We start from the raw sequence: 13,119 nt of genomic DNA, 5'->3' as shown, positions 1-13,119 counted from the left end.
CTGAGAGGCATCATCTGCAGTGAAGTGAGCTGATCCACACGATCTGGAAGATCCGGAGAATGTGGGGACAGTGGTAGCTCAGTGGTCAGTAGCTCAGTACTGAACTAATACTCAGAGGATCAGAGGAACTCTGGTTCAAGCCCCACCCCTGTCATGTTGGCACTATTAGGCCCCTGAGCAAGGCCTTTACTCTCAGTTGCTTTAATTGTATTCAGCCATAATTGAAAGTTTTGTATAAAAAATGTCTAAATTCAGCACATGTAAAAAATATTTTATTGGTGGACAGTGGTAGATCAGCTGTTAGGGTTCTGGACCAGTAATAGAAAGGTCTCAGGTTCAAGCCCCACCACTGTCAGACCGCCACTGTTGGGCCCTTGAGCAAGGCCTTAACCCTCAGTTGCTTGGATTGTATATGATGACAATTGTAAGTCGCCTTGGATAAGAGTCTTTGCTAAATGCTATAAATGTAAATGGAGAGATTCTGTATTGAGAAATGCTAACAGATTAGTTTATTGTTTTTGCAATCTTAAGGAAACACCATGTGATGTATGTTGTAATATTTAAGCAGCGTTATAAAATGCTAAATACAAAAGCGCTAGTAGCCAATATAAAGACTGAGCTAATAATTCACAAAAAAACATTTATCATAACATTGGCAAGGCTTTTCACTTGCATTTAAAATAAGTCCACAAACAGTTACTGTGACTGATTCCCTTCAAGCTGCTTTATTACTTTGAAATTTACAATAGATTAAATAATTAAAACTTGTCACACTTAATGCTACATGACTTAATGATGAAATCTTTCTACTTAGCACACCGGGTCAGGAGATGAAGGTGGTGGCCAGTCTTTGACCTCGTCAGGAAGCTGCCTGCAAGATTTTATTAGACATCCATTTGTGGAGTGCCAGGGCCCACAAGGCACATGCCATTACTTTGCCAACATGTTCAGCTTTTGGCTTACACGTGTGGACGAACAGGAAGGTGTCTCAGATTTTATGACTCTTACAGCAAAGTCCATGCAGCTAACCAAAGTTAGCCAATGTAATGTCTGCATGAGGGAACTTTTCAGTTCTTAACAATTTATTTTACCTGGTGTCCTTCTCTGATAATGTGGAGAAAATGGCAGCATTTTAACTGACACAAACCTTAAGTGTTCTTTAAACTAAAAATGTTTGATGTTAGCTAACCAAATTGGTTGTATTTTGTAAATATAAACAAATTAATTGAATTAAATGCCTTTAACATACTTAAATAAGCAACAATATAAAATAACAGTTACACAGTAAGTAGGTAAATTAAGGTATCACAACATACAGTAGTGTTCAAAAAAATAGCAGTGACTTTAAAAAAGTGAATAAAGCAAAAAATCATTATAATAACTTTAATTTCCATAAATGCAAACGCACTGAAAATACTACACTTTCAATTCTAAATCAAAACATTAACTAAATGTAGCCAGTTTGTGTTAATCCTTTACAGAAAGTTAAGAAAAATGAATATTAGGCTGTTCAAAAAAATAGCAGTGCCAGCATTTTTCTTTAAAAACTAAAAAAATTTATCTATAACATGTAAAAATGTTTGAGGTTTCACTTTACTTTAAACTACTGAACTAATATTCAGTGGCATAACAATTGTTTCCGAGATCTGTGTTGCATGGAGTCGACCAACTTCTGGCACCTCTGAACAGGTATTCCAGTCCAGGATGATTAGACTACATTCCACAGTTCTTCTGCAATTTTGGGTTTTGCCTCAAAAAAACACGTTTCAGATGTCAGAACACAAGTTCTCTATGAGATTGAAGTCAGGGGATTGGGCTGGTCACTCTATTACCTCAATCTTGTTTGTCTGTAACCAAGATGTTTTGGGTCATTGTCATGTTGAAACACCCATTTTAAGGACATTTCTTCTTCGACATAGGGCAACATGATCTCCTCAAGTATTCTGATATATTTAAATTGATCCATGATCCCTTGTATGTGATAAATAGGCGTAACACCATGGTATGAAAAACATCCCCATATCGAGGGTCGAGGGTCGTCTGACATACTGTCTACGGCCACTAGACCCAAAAAGAACAATTTTGCTTTCATCAGTCCACAAATGTTGAGCCATTTCTCTTTGGACCAGTCAATGTGTTCCTTGGCAAATTTGAACCCATTCAGGACACGTCTTTATCTTAACAACGGGACTTTGCAGGAGTTCTTGCTGGTAAATTGGCTTCACTTAATCATCTTCTGGTATTTACTGGTAACTTCAGATGTTCCTTGATCTTTCTGGAGGTGATCATTGGTTGAGCCTTTGCCATTCTGGCTATTCTCTGATCCATTCGAACAGTAGTTCCACGCTTCCTTCTGTGTCTTTCAGGTTTTGGTTGTCACTTTAAGGCATTTTAGCTGAGCAGCCAATAATTTGCTGCACTTCTCTGTATGTTTTTTCCCTCTACAATCAACTTTTTAATCAAAGTACGCCGTTCATCAGAACAATGTCTGGAACAACCCATTTTACCCAATATTTCAAAAGGAAATGAGCTATGACCAACCTGTGCAACATTTGCCACCCTCCTACATTAAATAAGGGCCAAAATTGACACCCGTTCTTCTGCAGAATGAATGACTTCACCAATTGAACTCCTTACTGCTATTATTTTGAACAACCCCCTTTCAATCAATGCTTCAATTACTCAGAATGAGTGGGCTGCATGTCCTAATTGTTGGGTTTGTTTTGTTTTCATTACTCTACTACACTTTTAAGTTTTATTTTTTGCTATGTAGAAATATCACTTCTACTAAAAACTTGATTTATCAAGTTAATGGTGTTGGACTGCTATTTTTTTGAACACTACTGTAGTTTAAAAGGAAGATTCACCAAAGGAACTCGCAGCTTTGTGCTAAAATTCAAACAGAATTGTCACGTAAAAAAGGACATTGCTTAACGCAGTATTGAAAATTATTCATCTATTATAATAATTCGTTTCTTTAGGCAGTGGGCTCGTTCTTTTGTTGAAATTAACCTCTAGATGTTTCCAGCCCAGCCTGATGTTTTTTGGATGTTGTATGTAGTTTCTTTGATGAGAGAACCCTACAAAAGGTGGTTTAAATGTGGGAATTTTCCTATTTCCACCATGTCCTGGAAGCTTCTTGACTGTTGCAACAGTAGCAAACTTCTTGGTAACTGTTGAAGCCAGGATACCAAGGTCCTTAAAGATAGTGTAGTATCCTTTAGACTGTGTGCTTGGTGACAATAGTATTTCTGATCTACTTAAGACAGATCTTTTCTGTGTCTATTGTGAACAGGGAACAAAAATAGCCTTTTAAAGCTTCAAAGCCACTATTTATAGGTTAAATAAACACACGAGTGCTGACGAGGTAGAAACAGATGAGTCTAATTTATAAGTAATCACAGATTACTTAGATTTTGCCAGGAATCATGTCCTGGCATTCTTTTTAATGTTGTATCCTTTTTCTTGCCAACGGATTCAATCAGCTTCACTGCTGTATTACTTTTGTTGTAATGTATTATATTGGTTGTATTACTTTTGCATAGTGGAGTTTTAACTTGCATTGTTCAATGTAATGGACTGTATGAGATTAAATACCAAACTTTTGTGACATTATAAAAAATATACAGTGTTTTTGCATTTTTTGACGAACTTTGATCCGCCCTTGACTTTGAGCGACTGGGTTTTTATGCTTTTAAGAATTAGGGATTAATTCATGTTTTTAAAATCTATGAACTTGATATGGTAAAATATTTCCTCCCCAAGTTCACAATTCATTTTTTTCTGTTTTCACTTTTTTCAATATTTTTTTCATTATTGGTGTTGTATTATTAATAATCACTAACCATCAGAATCACTAAACCCAATTAAATGTAGTTTTACTTTCTCATATTTCTGTTATTTTGTATATAGAAAAAAAAATCCCCCATTGTAGCATTATATGAAGTGAATTAAAAAAAAATTATTGAGACCACTTGGCTTTATGCACACTTTTTATGTACTGTGGATTTAATTTTGATTGGCCAGATTGCCATTTTACCCATTAATGTACACTCAACTAACAATAAAATCATGTTTTTAGAGTTTTTCGACAACTGGTTAAAAATAAACAATGAAATCTCTAATTCACAAGTTTTCTGTCTCATTTTTCAATAATTTGTAGAAGCCCTTTTGGAAGTAGTTACAGCTGCAAGCATGTGTGTACATGTCTTTACAATCTTTGTTCACCTGGATTTGGGCAACTGTCATTTTTTAGGTCTACAAATGTTTGTTGTGGTTTAAGTATCGGCATTAACTGACAACTCAAGGACCTAAACATACTTGCCACAAAGCCACTTCTTCAGGTCACAACCTTGCTTCAGGTCATTGTTGTGTTGAAAGGTAAACTGTTGCCCCATTTAACCCGTTTCTCTCTAGAGAAAAACACCCAATCTTAATATGTGATTCATGTTTGTAATGCTATAATCAAATGCATGTCAGCATCATTACAACAAACTTTATATATGTGTACATTTTTACTCTTTCAAAGCTCTCTGAGGGAGGTTTTCTTTAAGTTTCTCCATGCATTTATATTTAGGTAAATATAGTTTTCAGAATTTCATTTCATGTGACCCTAATTTAAATGCGTGTTTAGTGTCCCGAGAGCTGGATTTTCTCTCTCTCTCTCTCTCTCTCTGGTTAATTTGGTTTATTAATTTGGTTAATTATTTAATGAATGTAGAACAAAAAATGAGAAAGCTTTAAAATAGCAGTGAATTAACTAAGAGAAAAAGCTTGCAGGGCCTTCTATGCCATAAAACATTTATGGAAATTCCTGTTCGAAATTCCTGTTCAAATCCTTGAATCAATACTTGAACCAATTGCTCTGTATGGCATTAATTGTGGGATTCACTAACACATCGCCAATTCCAAAATTGGGACAAACTTCTGTTAGAGACCCTGCATTCAGAGGCAAAATCATCTTTAGTCCTCAAAAATACCATGAACAATGCATGCAGGGCAGAATTAGGCTGATTCCATTCATTATAAAATTCAGAAAAGAGCAATAAAATTTTTTACCAGAAAAATAAAGGTGTACTTTATGTAACTTTATTCATTTTAAAATTGATTGTTGTTCTGTACACATTACCGATCAGACACAAACTCTTACTGGACTTTTTCATCTAACATGGTTGTCTCAACTAAAGTCATGGTATGATGTGGTCAGTGGCGATTTCTCTAAGACTGCAAGGGAAGCTCAGCTTCCCCTAAAATGTCCAAAATTAAATGGTCAAATATGTACAGTTGTGTTAACATTTCATTGACTACTGGACGCTGAGCTTCTGCAAGATGATTGGAGGATCAGTGGAAAGGCTGAATCTCGTTTTGATTGACAGCTAGTTTGAGCGCTACACCGTCACTTCTCAAACTCAAAAGAAGCTTTATTGGCATGACAAATAGGGACATTCGTATTGCCAAAGCAATACACTTCATTAGTCACTTAATCACTGGGAGCTTCAGTCCCATCGCGGATTTTGCGAGTGAAGTCAAAAGACAAACTGCAACCCATTTCAGGCCATTGTCTTAAAAAGGAACGGAGGGCAGAATTTATGTATAAATAAATTGACAAATTTTATGATGTAAGCCGACAATGAGCTTCCCCTCTTTGAAAGACCAGCAGCCACCACTGGATGTGGTGTATGGAGAACTTGAATTGTGGGACCATTGACGGAACATTAAGAGCAGACAGTTAAAAGGTTATTTAGATGAAAAACATGTCTTATTCATTGCTGTCAGAGAATGAAACATTTTCTGCTTTTTTCAAACAGATAGTGCCCAAAAATTACCCCAAAAATAAATTGGTTATAAGGTTCCAATTGAGTGGCCACCACACTCTCCTGATTTACTTGGATTTCTATCTGTGGGGTCTTGTCAAAGCATTTGTTTGCACTGTGAAAATACAGAATATTTTTCATAATAAAGACAACATTTTTGATGCTTGTGCTAGCATTCAGTTAGATGTTTTGGTCCATCCAAAGTTCATCAGGAATAGAAGAAAAGGATAATTTCAACACTTAAAAATGGTAGACAGCATAACAAATCAACAAGGCAGTGGTAGTTCAGCAGTTAAGGTACTGAACGCTAGTTACGAATGTAACTGTGGTTATGTGAGTAGTGGATGACCGCCAGGGCGGTGCCTAGTAGTGGATAATCCCGTGCGTGCGCGCTTCAGACCGAGATATTTTATACCAAATTAGTCACACGTGACCCCTGCAGTGATGTCACTTACTGTATAATACACCTGTGACTCACGCAGTCTTCCTCAGGAACCTGGAACATCTCGCACACTCCGAGTGACCAGGAACCCTGGCGGTCATCCACTACTCACATAACCACAGTTACATTCGTAACTAGCGTTATGTTTCGTATCTCCTGACCGCCAGGGCGGTGCATAGTAGTGGATGATTTATGCCCACGCCGTCACGAGGAGTGCTTCAACTTCCACTCGTGGTAAGGGACAGGACAGCCGGCGCCAAGCTAGACCAGGCTGCAACGTTCACGTTGTAAAAGCGTGAAAAACGTACATGGCAAAGATAACTGTTATTCAAGGTCAATTGGCTCGATAGAGCGGCCACGTAGAACCTCAGAGTGGGTGAAAACCTCCTAGAGTCCAGCAACACTTGTAAGAAGGAAAGTATTGTTTCCACAGAACAGGAAGGAAGATCAACCAACTGTTGCATGCACCAGTTCACAATGACTGCCATCTACCACCATACAAAGCTCGAGTAGATGTTGCTCTGGCATTTAGGATAGTGTTTCGCCCTCCTGGAAGACATGAGGAGAGTTCATTGTCAGCCCTAATGGCAACAGCCAAAGCTGGAAAAATTCTGGTTGTGGATGCCACACTTGACCCTTCAGTTGTGAGAGGAGGTCTTTTCTTAGGGGGAGCTTCCACGGAGTACCCGAAGTAAGACAGTAACCAGGGAAAACCATGGTTGTCTTGGCCATCAAGGGGCTACCAGAAAAACCTTGTGGCCCTCCTCCTGAACCCTGCCCAGCAGTGCTGGCAGGAAAGGGAGCAGAGGGAATGTAAACAGCAAATCTCTCGGCCAGTTGTGGGGTAATGCATCCTGACCGAGTGGGCTGTCCCGCTGGTGTTCTGAGAACCATAGCGGACAATGAGTTGTGTCCGGTGAAGCGAGCAGATCCATCCGTGACTGGCCAAGCTTCTCCCATATTGGGTGAACCACATCTGGGTGAAGTCTCCAATGACTGGGTCTCAGAGACTGCCTCGAGAGAGCGTCCGCTGTCCCATTGGTCGTCCCTGCCAGGTGAACAGCCTGCAGAGAGAGGAACTCCGGATGTACTCGTTTCCACAGCTCCTTGCCAGATACAAGAGCGCTCAGGACCTGGTGCCACCACAATGGTTTATATGATAAACCACGCTCAGGTTGTCTGTGTGTACCAACACATGCCTGCCCTGCAAACTTTGGGAAAAAGAATTCCAAGGCAAGTTTTACGGCACATAGTTCTTGATATTGATGTGTTCTCGAGCTTGGCTCATAGACCAAGTGCCCTGAACCACCTGTTCCGGAAGCTGCCAGAAGCTGTCGTCACCACTTCCCTGTGTGTGGGTATTTGCCCCATGTTCACCCCTGACAAGATGAACTTTTGGAGAGCGCCATGGTTTGAGACCTGGCAGACACTCTTCGCGGACCTACATATGCCTGTGGCATACAGGATCCAGATTGAGAGAAGTGAACCATATCTGAAAAGGTTTCGTGGAGTTTCCCAACGTAACAACCTGTGCAGCCGCCGTAAGGAGGCCCTGGAAATGCAGTAGCCTTAAGAACAGAACTCCCATGCTGAGTTTCAGGCAGCACACACGAGACAGGATTGTTCGTGTGCGGGTCCCGGGAAGCGAGGCTGGCATAGACAAGTCTAGCAGCCTGCAAATAAACTGGATCTTCTGGACAGGGAGGAGGATGCTCTACTCCCAGTTTATTGCTAAGCCAAGCGATTGGATGCAAATCAGCGGCCACTGTGTGTCCACAAGTGCCCGTGCTCTTGAGGGGGGCACACACAAGCCAGTCGTCTAGATAAGGAAGGATTTTTAATCCATGAGGGGTGCCAGAGCTGCCTGCTGGAGCATTCGAAAGTTGAAGAGCCTTCAGGTAAGAATTCAACCGACGGAGGTCCAGAATTGGCCGGAAGCCTCCGTCCTTTCTGGAACAACAAAATGATAAATAGAAGCCCTCTGGTTGAACATGAGGATCCGCCACCTCTATTGCTCCTCTCCTCAGGAGGGAACAAACTTCCTGAGAGAGAGTGGAAGCATGAACTTGTTTGTTATTGAAGTTACCCTTGGCAAGGAACTGAGGGGGTGGCCGATGGCGGACTACAGTTTGTGACCTGATGACATGGCTTTGAGAACCCACTGATCTGTAGCCATACTTTCCCAACATGTCATGCACTGGGTCTTCAGCGGTTCCTCCACCGGCTGAAGCTCATCAGCGACGGTTATGGGCGGCACTCCCCTTAGGGTAGGGGTGGCGCGGCATTGACCTAGTCCCACAAACAGATGATATTGTCTGTTATGGCACATTCTATGCCATAGGTCTTGACTGTGGCTCTGAGCCCCGCAAGTACATGCGTGGTGAAGGGCAGTATGATACTTCTGAGCGACAAAAGCGGTGACAACCTCGAGAAGCTTCAGTTCTGGAGGCCTCCAAAAAAGCTGAGCAGCGTTCAAGGGCTTCTTTGATTAGAAGGCCAAAAAACACCCTGGCAGCAGGGGCAGTGACCTGAGTGATGCTCTTCAGGCCTCAGAAAGCGATGATTGGGCCAACCACACTTGACGGTGCCCAAGAATCGTGTCCCTATCAGCTTCCCATGGCTCTGGGCCAAGTAGCCAACTGACTGTAGGGCTGTATTTAAGGACTCACCCACAGGTCCACTACTATCAGTACCTTGTAGAGAAGACTGCAAGGCCAGAGTAGAAGAGAGAGAGAGTCGACTACTTTCGCCATCCTAGTGGCGGAGTCATGTGCCTTATATAATAACCCATCAGTGCGTCTACACTCAGCACTGGGACAACGTGGGTCTGGGTGTAAAGCTTTATCAGCAGACACCACTTTAGACACCACACAAGCATCCACTGTTGGCATCTGGCTCAGTCCCATGGAAGCAGCATCCACCATGGATGCTAGTGCCAGCTCTGCTGCACTTGCCCACGAATGCTGGTTACACGTGTGGAACCCAGCTGTGAATTCGGCAGTAAGGTCTTCTCCGGCAGGAATAGAGAAGTTATCGGGTGGGACAGCCCGCATAAAGAACTTACTAGTTTTTGGGGCTGTCGGAGTTGGGGCATCAAGTCCTAGTTTGGCCAAGGCCAACTTTAAGGCGCTCTGCACTTGAGCAGAGTGTGCAGGGGTGGCTGTCGGAGCACTGGCTTCGGAGTTCCGCGAGTGCGAAGCAGAGAGAGACCCAGACCGTGCTGAAACAGCCGGCGGGGAACCACCCGGCTGTAGAAAAAGACCTGAAGAATCCGGCATTTGATGCTGCTATAGAAAGTGCATCATCTGCTTTGGTTGGTATGCTTGGGATACTATAAGCATCTAGTTTGTCACTCAACATAAATAACGACTTCAACTGTGACAACTCATCGGAGAACGAGCCCATGCGTTCCAACAGCGCCATGGACCGTCTCTTTTTCCTCTGCATAGGCCCTGGTCCCTCCGAGGGCCGCTTTGCAGTGTTGCTCGTGCCGCGCTGAGGCTCAGCCTCACACCCAATCTCTAGCCCCGCTAGCCTTTCTCGGCGGCGGTCTAATGCAATAATCGCACAATCAGTACACGGGTTCACCAAGGCTTCTCGAAGGTGATCCAACCAAAGACATGAAGGGCATAACTCATGCCCGTCGTAAGTCTCCAAGGCAGCATTGCACTGGTTACAACCGTTCAACACACGACGGTTCTGCGTTGTTGATATCGCTGTTTCACTCCTAGTACTGAGTAGTACTAAAAAGGAGTAAAAAACTGCACAGAGTACAAACTCGAGGTGAAAACGGCGTGACCACGGTACACACGCTGAGCAATGCTATTGTTATAATATCACGAGCTGTCAGCTCACAAAACACCGAGTATGAAACTCTAGGTGAAACACTGAACGCCAGGTAATCCTTCCAGTTATCACCGAGTATGAAACTCTAGATGACAAGGCTGTGTTGCTAATGTAAAAGCAATCTTTTTGATAACTCGAACGCAGAAGCAATGTCACTTAACACCGAGTACAGAACTCTAGATGAAAGCGCCAAGTTATTACGAGTAATCTACTCGATACAGCGAATGAGTGTTGGCTTCACTTAACACCGAGTATAAACTTTAGGTGAAGAGAAATGAGCTACTAGTGCTCGGAGTTGTAACTTTTCGAGCAGTGCGTTCCACACAAAAACGAATGTTACTCTAGGTTTGCGCGAACTAACTCCTGTAGTACATAAGTGTTACTTACCTGAGTTCCACGTACAGTATCAGTTCAGCTTACTCCACACCGAGTAATCTCCGGGTGGGAAATGAAGAAAATCCAGTAACAAACACAGCTTCTCTGGCTCATTCTCACACCGAGCGCACTGTAGGTGGATTTGGTTGCCAGATCCCGCTGGATTACTCACAGCCCGTAGAGGACGAATAAAATTCGTAGCTCCGACACTAAGTGTCACCGGGCTGAGCTACGGTCTTGAAGGCGAGATGAGAAAAGAGGAAGACTGCGTGAGTCACAGGTGTATTATACAGTAAGTGACATCACTGCAGGGGTCACGTGTGACTAATTTGGTATAAAATATCTCGGTCTGAAGCGCGCACGCGCGGGATTATCCACTACTAGGCACCGCCCTGGCGGTCAGGAGATACGAAACATAACTAGTATTTAAAGAGTTGCCACTGTTGAGCCCCTGAGCAAGTCCCCTAACCCTCATGACTAAGTTGCTTTGGATAAAAGTGTCTGCTAAATGCTGCAAATGTAAATAATCACATTCTGTAAACCTTATTGTCAAATTCCTCTTTTCACAAAAAAAAATCACATTTTAACATGAGGAATAAAGTTATGTTAACATGAAGAACAACAATGGTTTTTTTTTACTAGTTCGATGTGTCACACATCTACCTTCCCATTTGAAAAACTTAAGTTTGCCAAACCATTTTCATTTGATATGGGTGTTTCCTTACTTTTAAGACACCAAGTACAGAAATCTTATAGTTGAAGTAACTGAAGCCATTCTAAAGATAATTTTATGCCATTGTTACATAAGACAGTGGTTAATCTGGTTTAATCAGGGGTAAGCATATGAATAGAGATGTGCATGCATGTAAATAAACCAATAATTTTAGTACTGTAATTAAAGTTACATTTACCCAAAATGAATCTTGATTCTACTTTTAGTGCTTTAATTCATTAAAACTTATTTGTTACAAAAGCTTAATGAACCAGCTTAATGGTACAATCATGCTGAGTTTATAATTCAAACACAAAACAAACATGCAGGAAAAGCAGAGAAGAAAACAAAAGATGTCTGTGACAAGCAAAAGCCAAAACTGTCCCGTTTACTCTGTACCATAAACAGAAACACACAATACAAAACACACAATAAAAAAATAATAAATGTCACTTTATGTATACAAACAATCATATACAAATACAGTTGATTCAGAAAGTACTCAGAGTCTTTTCCACAATGTGAATGTATATAATTGGCATTTTAACCAATAATCTACACTTAATCACCAACAGTGAGTTTTTCAAAAAGAACATAAAATTAAAACCTGAAACTTTTTTTTTTTACAAAGGTCTTCGGACCATTTGCTGTGGCACTCCAAATCGTGGTCAGTAGTATCCTGTTTGCTTTAATTATTTTAAGATCTGTCTGGATCTGTTTAATTAATTTGACATAATTTGGAAAAGAAAAACCTGGATCTGTCACACATCTACCACAGAGCACACATTACATTGCATTAACTGGACCAAGGGAACTGGTTGTGGATCTCCACAATCAAATTGGACAAATCATATCTGGACAAAATTATAGAACAATATCTAAGGTTTTAATTGTTTCCAACAGTGGCCTCATTCATTTTAAAACTGGAAAAGCTTGACAAGTTTGAACCTTCTAGAATTTGCCATCCAGCCAAATTGGGCATCCTGGCAAATAGGGCCTTGGTCACAAAGGTAAGAAAGAAGTTACCAGTCACTGTGCGAGAGCCTGTTGGACAAACAACTTGATAAGCACTACTCAATAAATCAGGCCCTTATGGCAGAGTGGCCAAAAAGGAACTGTTGAGTAAAAGCCATTAAGACGTAAATGATTCATGATTAAATAAAAGGGTGACATGACAAAAGATTTTATGTCTTCAATAAAAAAGCACTATGTCTGGCACTACACATCACCTTGCTAATACCGTTAGTACAGTGAAACATGGTGGTGGTTGCATAATGCTGTATGGGTGCTTATCAGCAGCAGGATCAAAGAGACTGGTGAGAATTGGGAGATAAATTAAGAAAAACATCCACCAAAGCACACACAAACTAGGTTTAACATAATAATGACCCAAATCAATTAGTTAAAATAAGACATGTATTATTTCAAGGTTTTGAATGTCTCCGAGTGGCCCAGTTAAAGCCCAGACATAACACCAAAAGAAATCAGTGTAGAGACCAAAACATGGCAGTTCACAGATGCCATCCAAGCTGATGGATCTCTGCAATGGTGGGCTAGCGTAATTGACTGAGTCATCACCCGCACACCTTCTCATCTGAACTTTTGTAAATATGAGATGTAATGCACATAATGATGTTTCCTGTGTTTCGGTAGATATCCAAACCATATTCTGGGTCTAAGATATATATTTTATATAGGTTGATATAGGACACCTACATGATCTGTGGCTTGGTGGAATGTACAATTTGTGTTACGTGAAGAAGTAAAACTAATAATAACTGACTTATTTTATTGGTTTAAAAACTAACAAAAGAAAAAATCCATTTTATTATTTGTATTTTTTTAAACCTTACAATATCAAAAACAAACCTAGAATATAAAGTTATTAATAAAAATCCAAATTATACATTCTAGATAAAAGTGCAAAATAT

At 40.8% G+C, this 13,119-nt stretch overlaps 1 protein-coding gene across 1 annotated transcript in view; it reads left to right on the top strand.

Annotated features, from left to right (window-relative positions):
- Positions 1-1,115, top strand: part of col4a4 (collagen, type IV, alpha 4) — a 92,150-nt gene extending 91,035 nt beyond the window's left edge. Inside the window, exon 37 of the mRNA XM_063016283.1 lies at positions 815-1,115. Within this exon, the coding sequence (XP_062872353.1) occupies positions 815-1,078 (264 nt within the window). The 3' untranslated portion in view covers positions 1,079-1,115. The remainder of the gene's footprint in view (positions 1-814) is intronic.
- The last annotated feature ends 12,004 nt before the right edge of the window (positions 1,116-13,119 follow it).

This window comes from Trichomycterus rosablanca, chromosome 20 (genome assembly GCF_030014385.1).
Source record: "Trichomycterus rosablanca isolate fTriRos1 chromosome 20, fTriRos1.hap1, whole genome shotgun sequence".
Lineage (NCBI taxonomy): Eukaryota > Metazoa > Chordata > Actinopteri > Siluriformes > Trichomycteridae > Trichomycterus > Trichomycterus rosablanca.
Note: the sequence above shows the minus strand (reverse complement) of the source record. Positions and strands in the feature narration are given on the sequence as shown.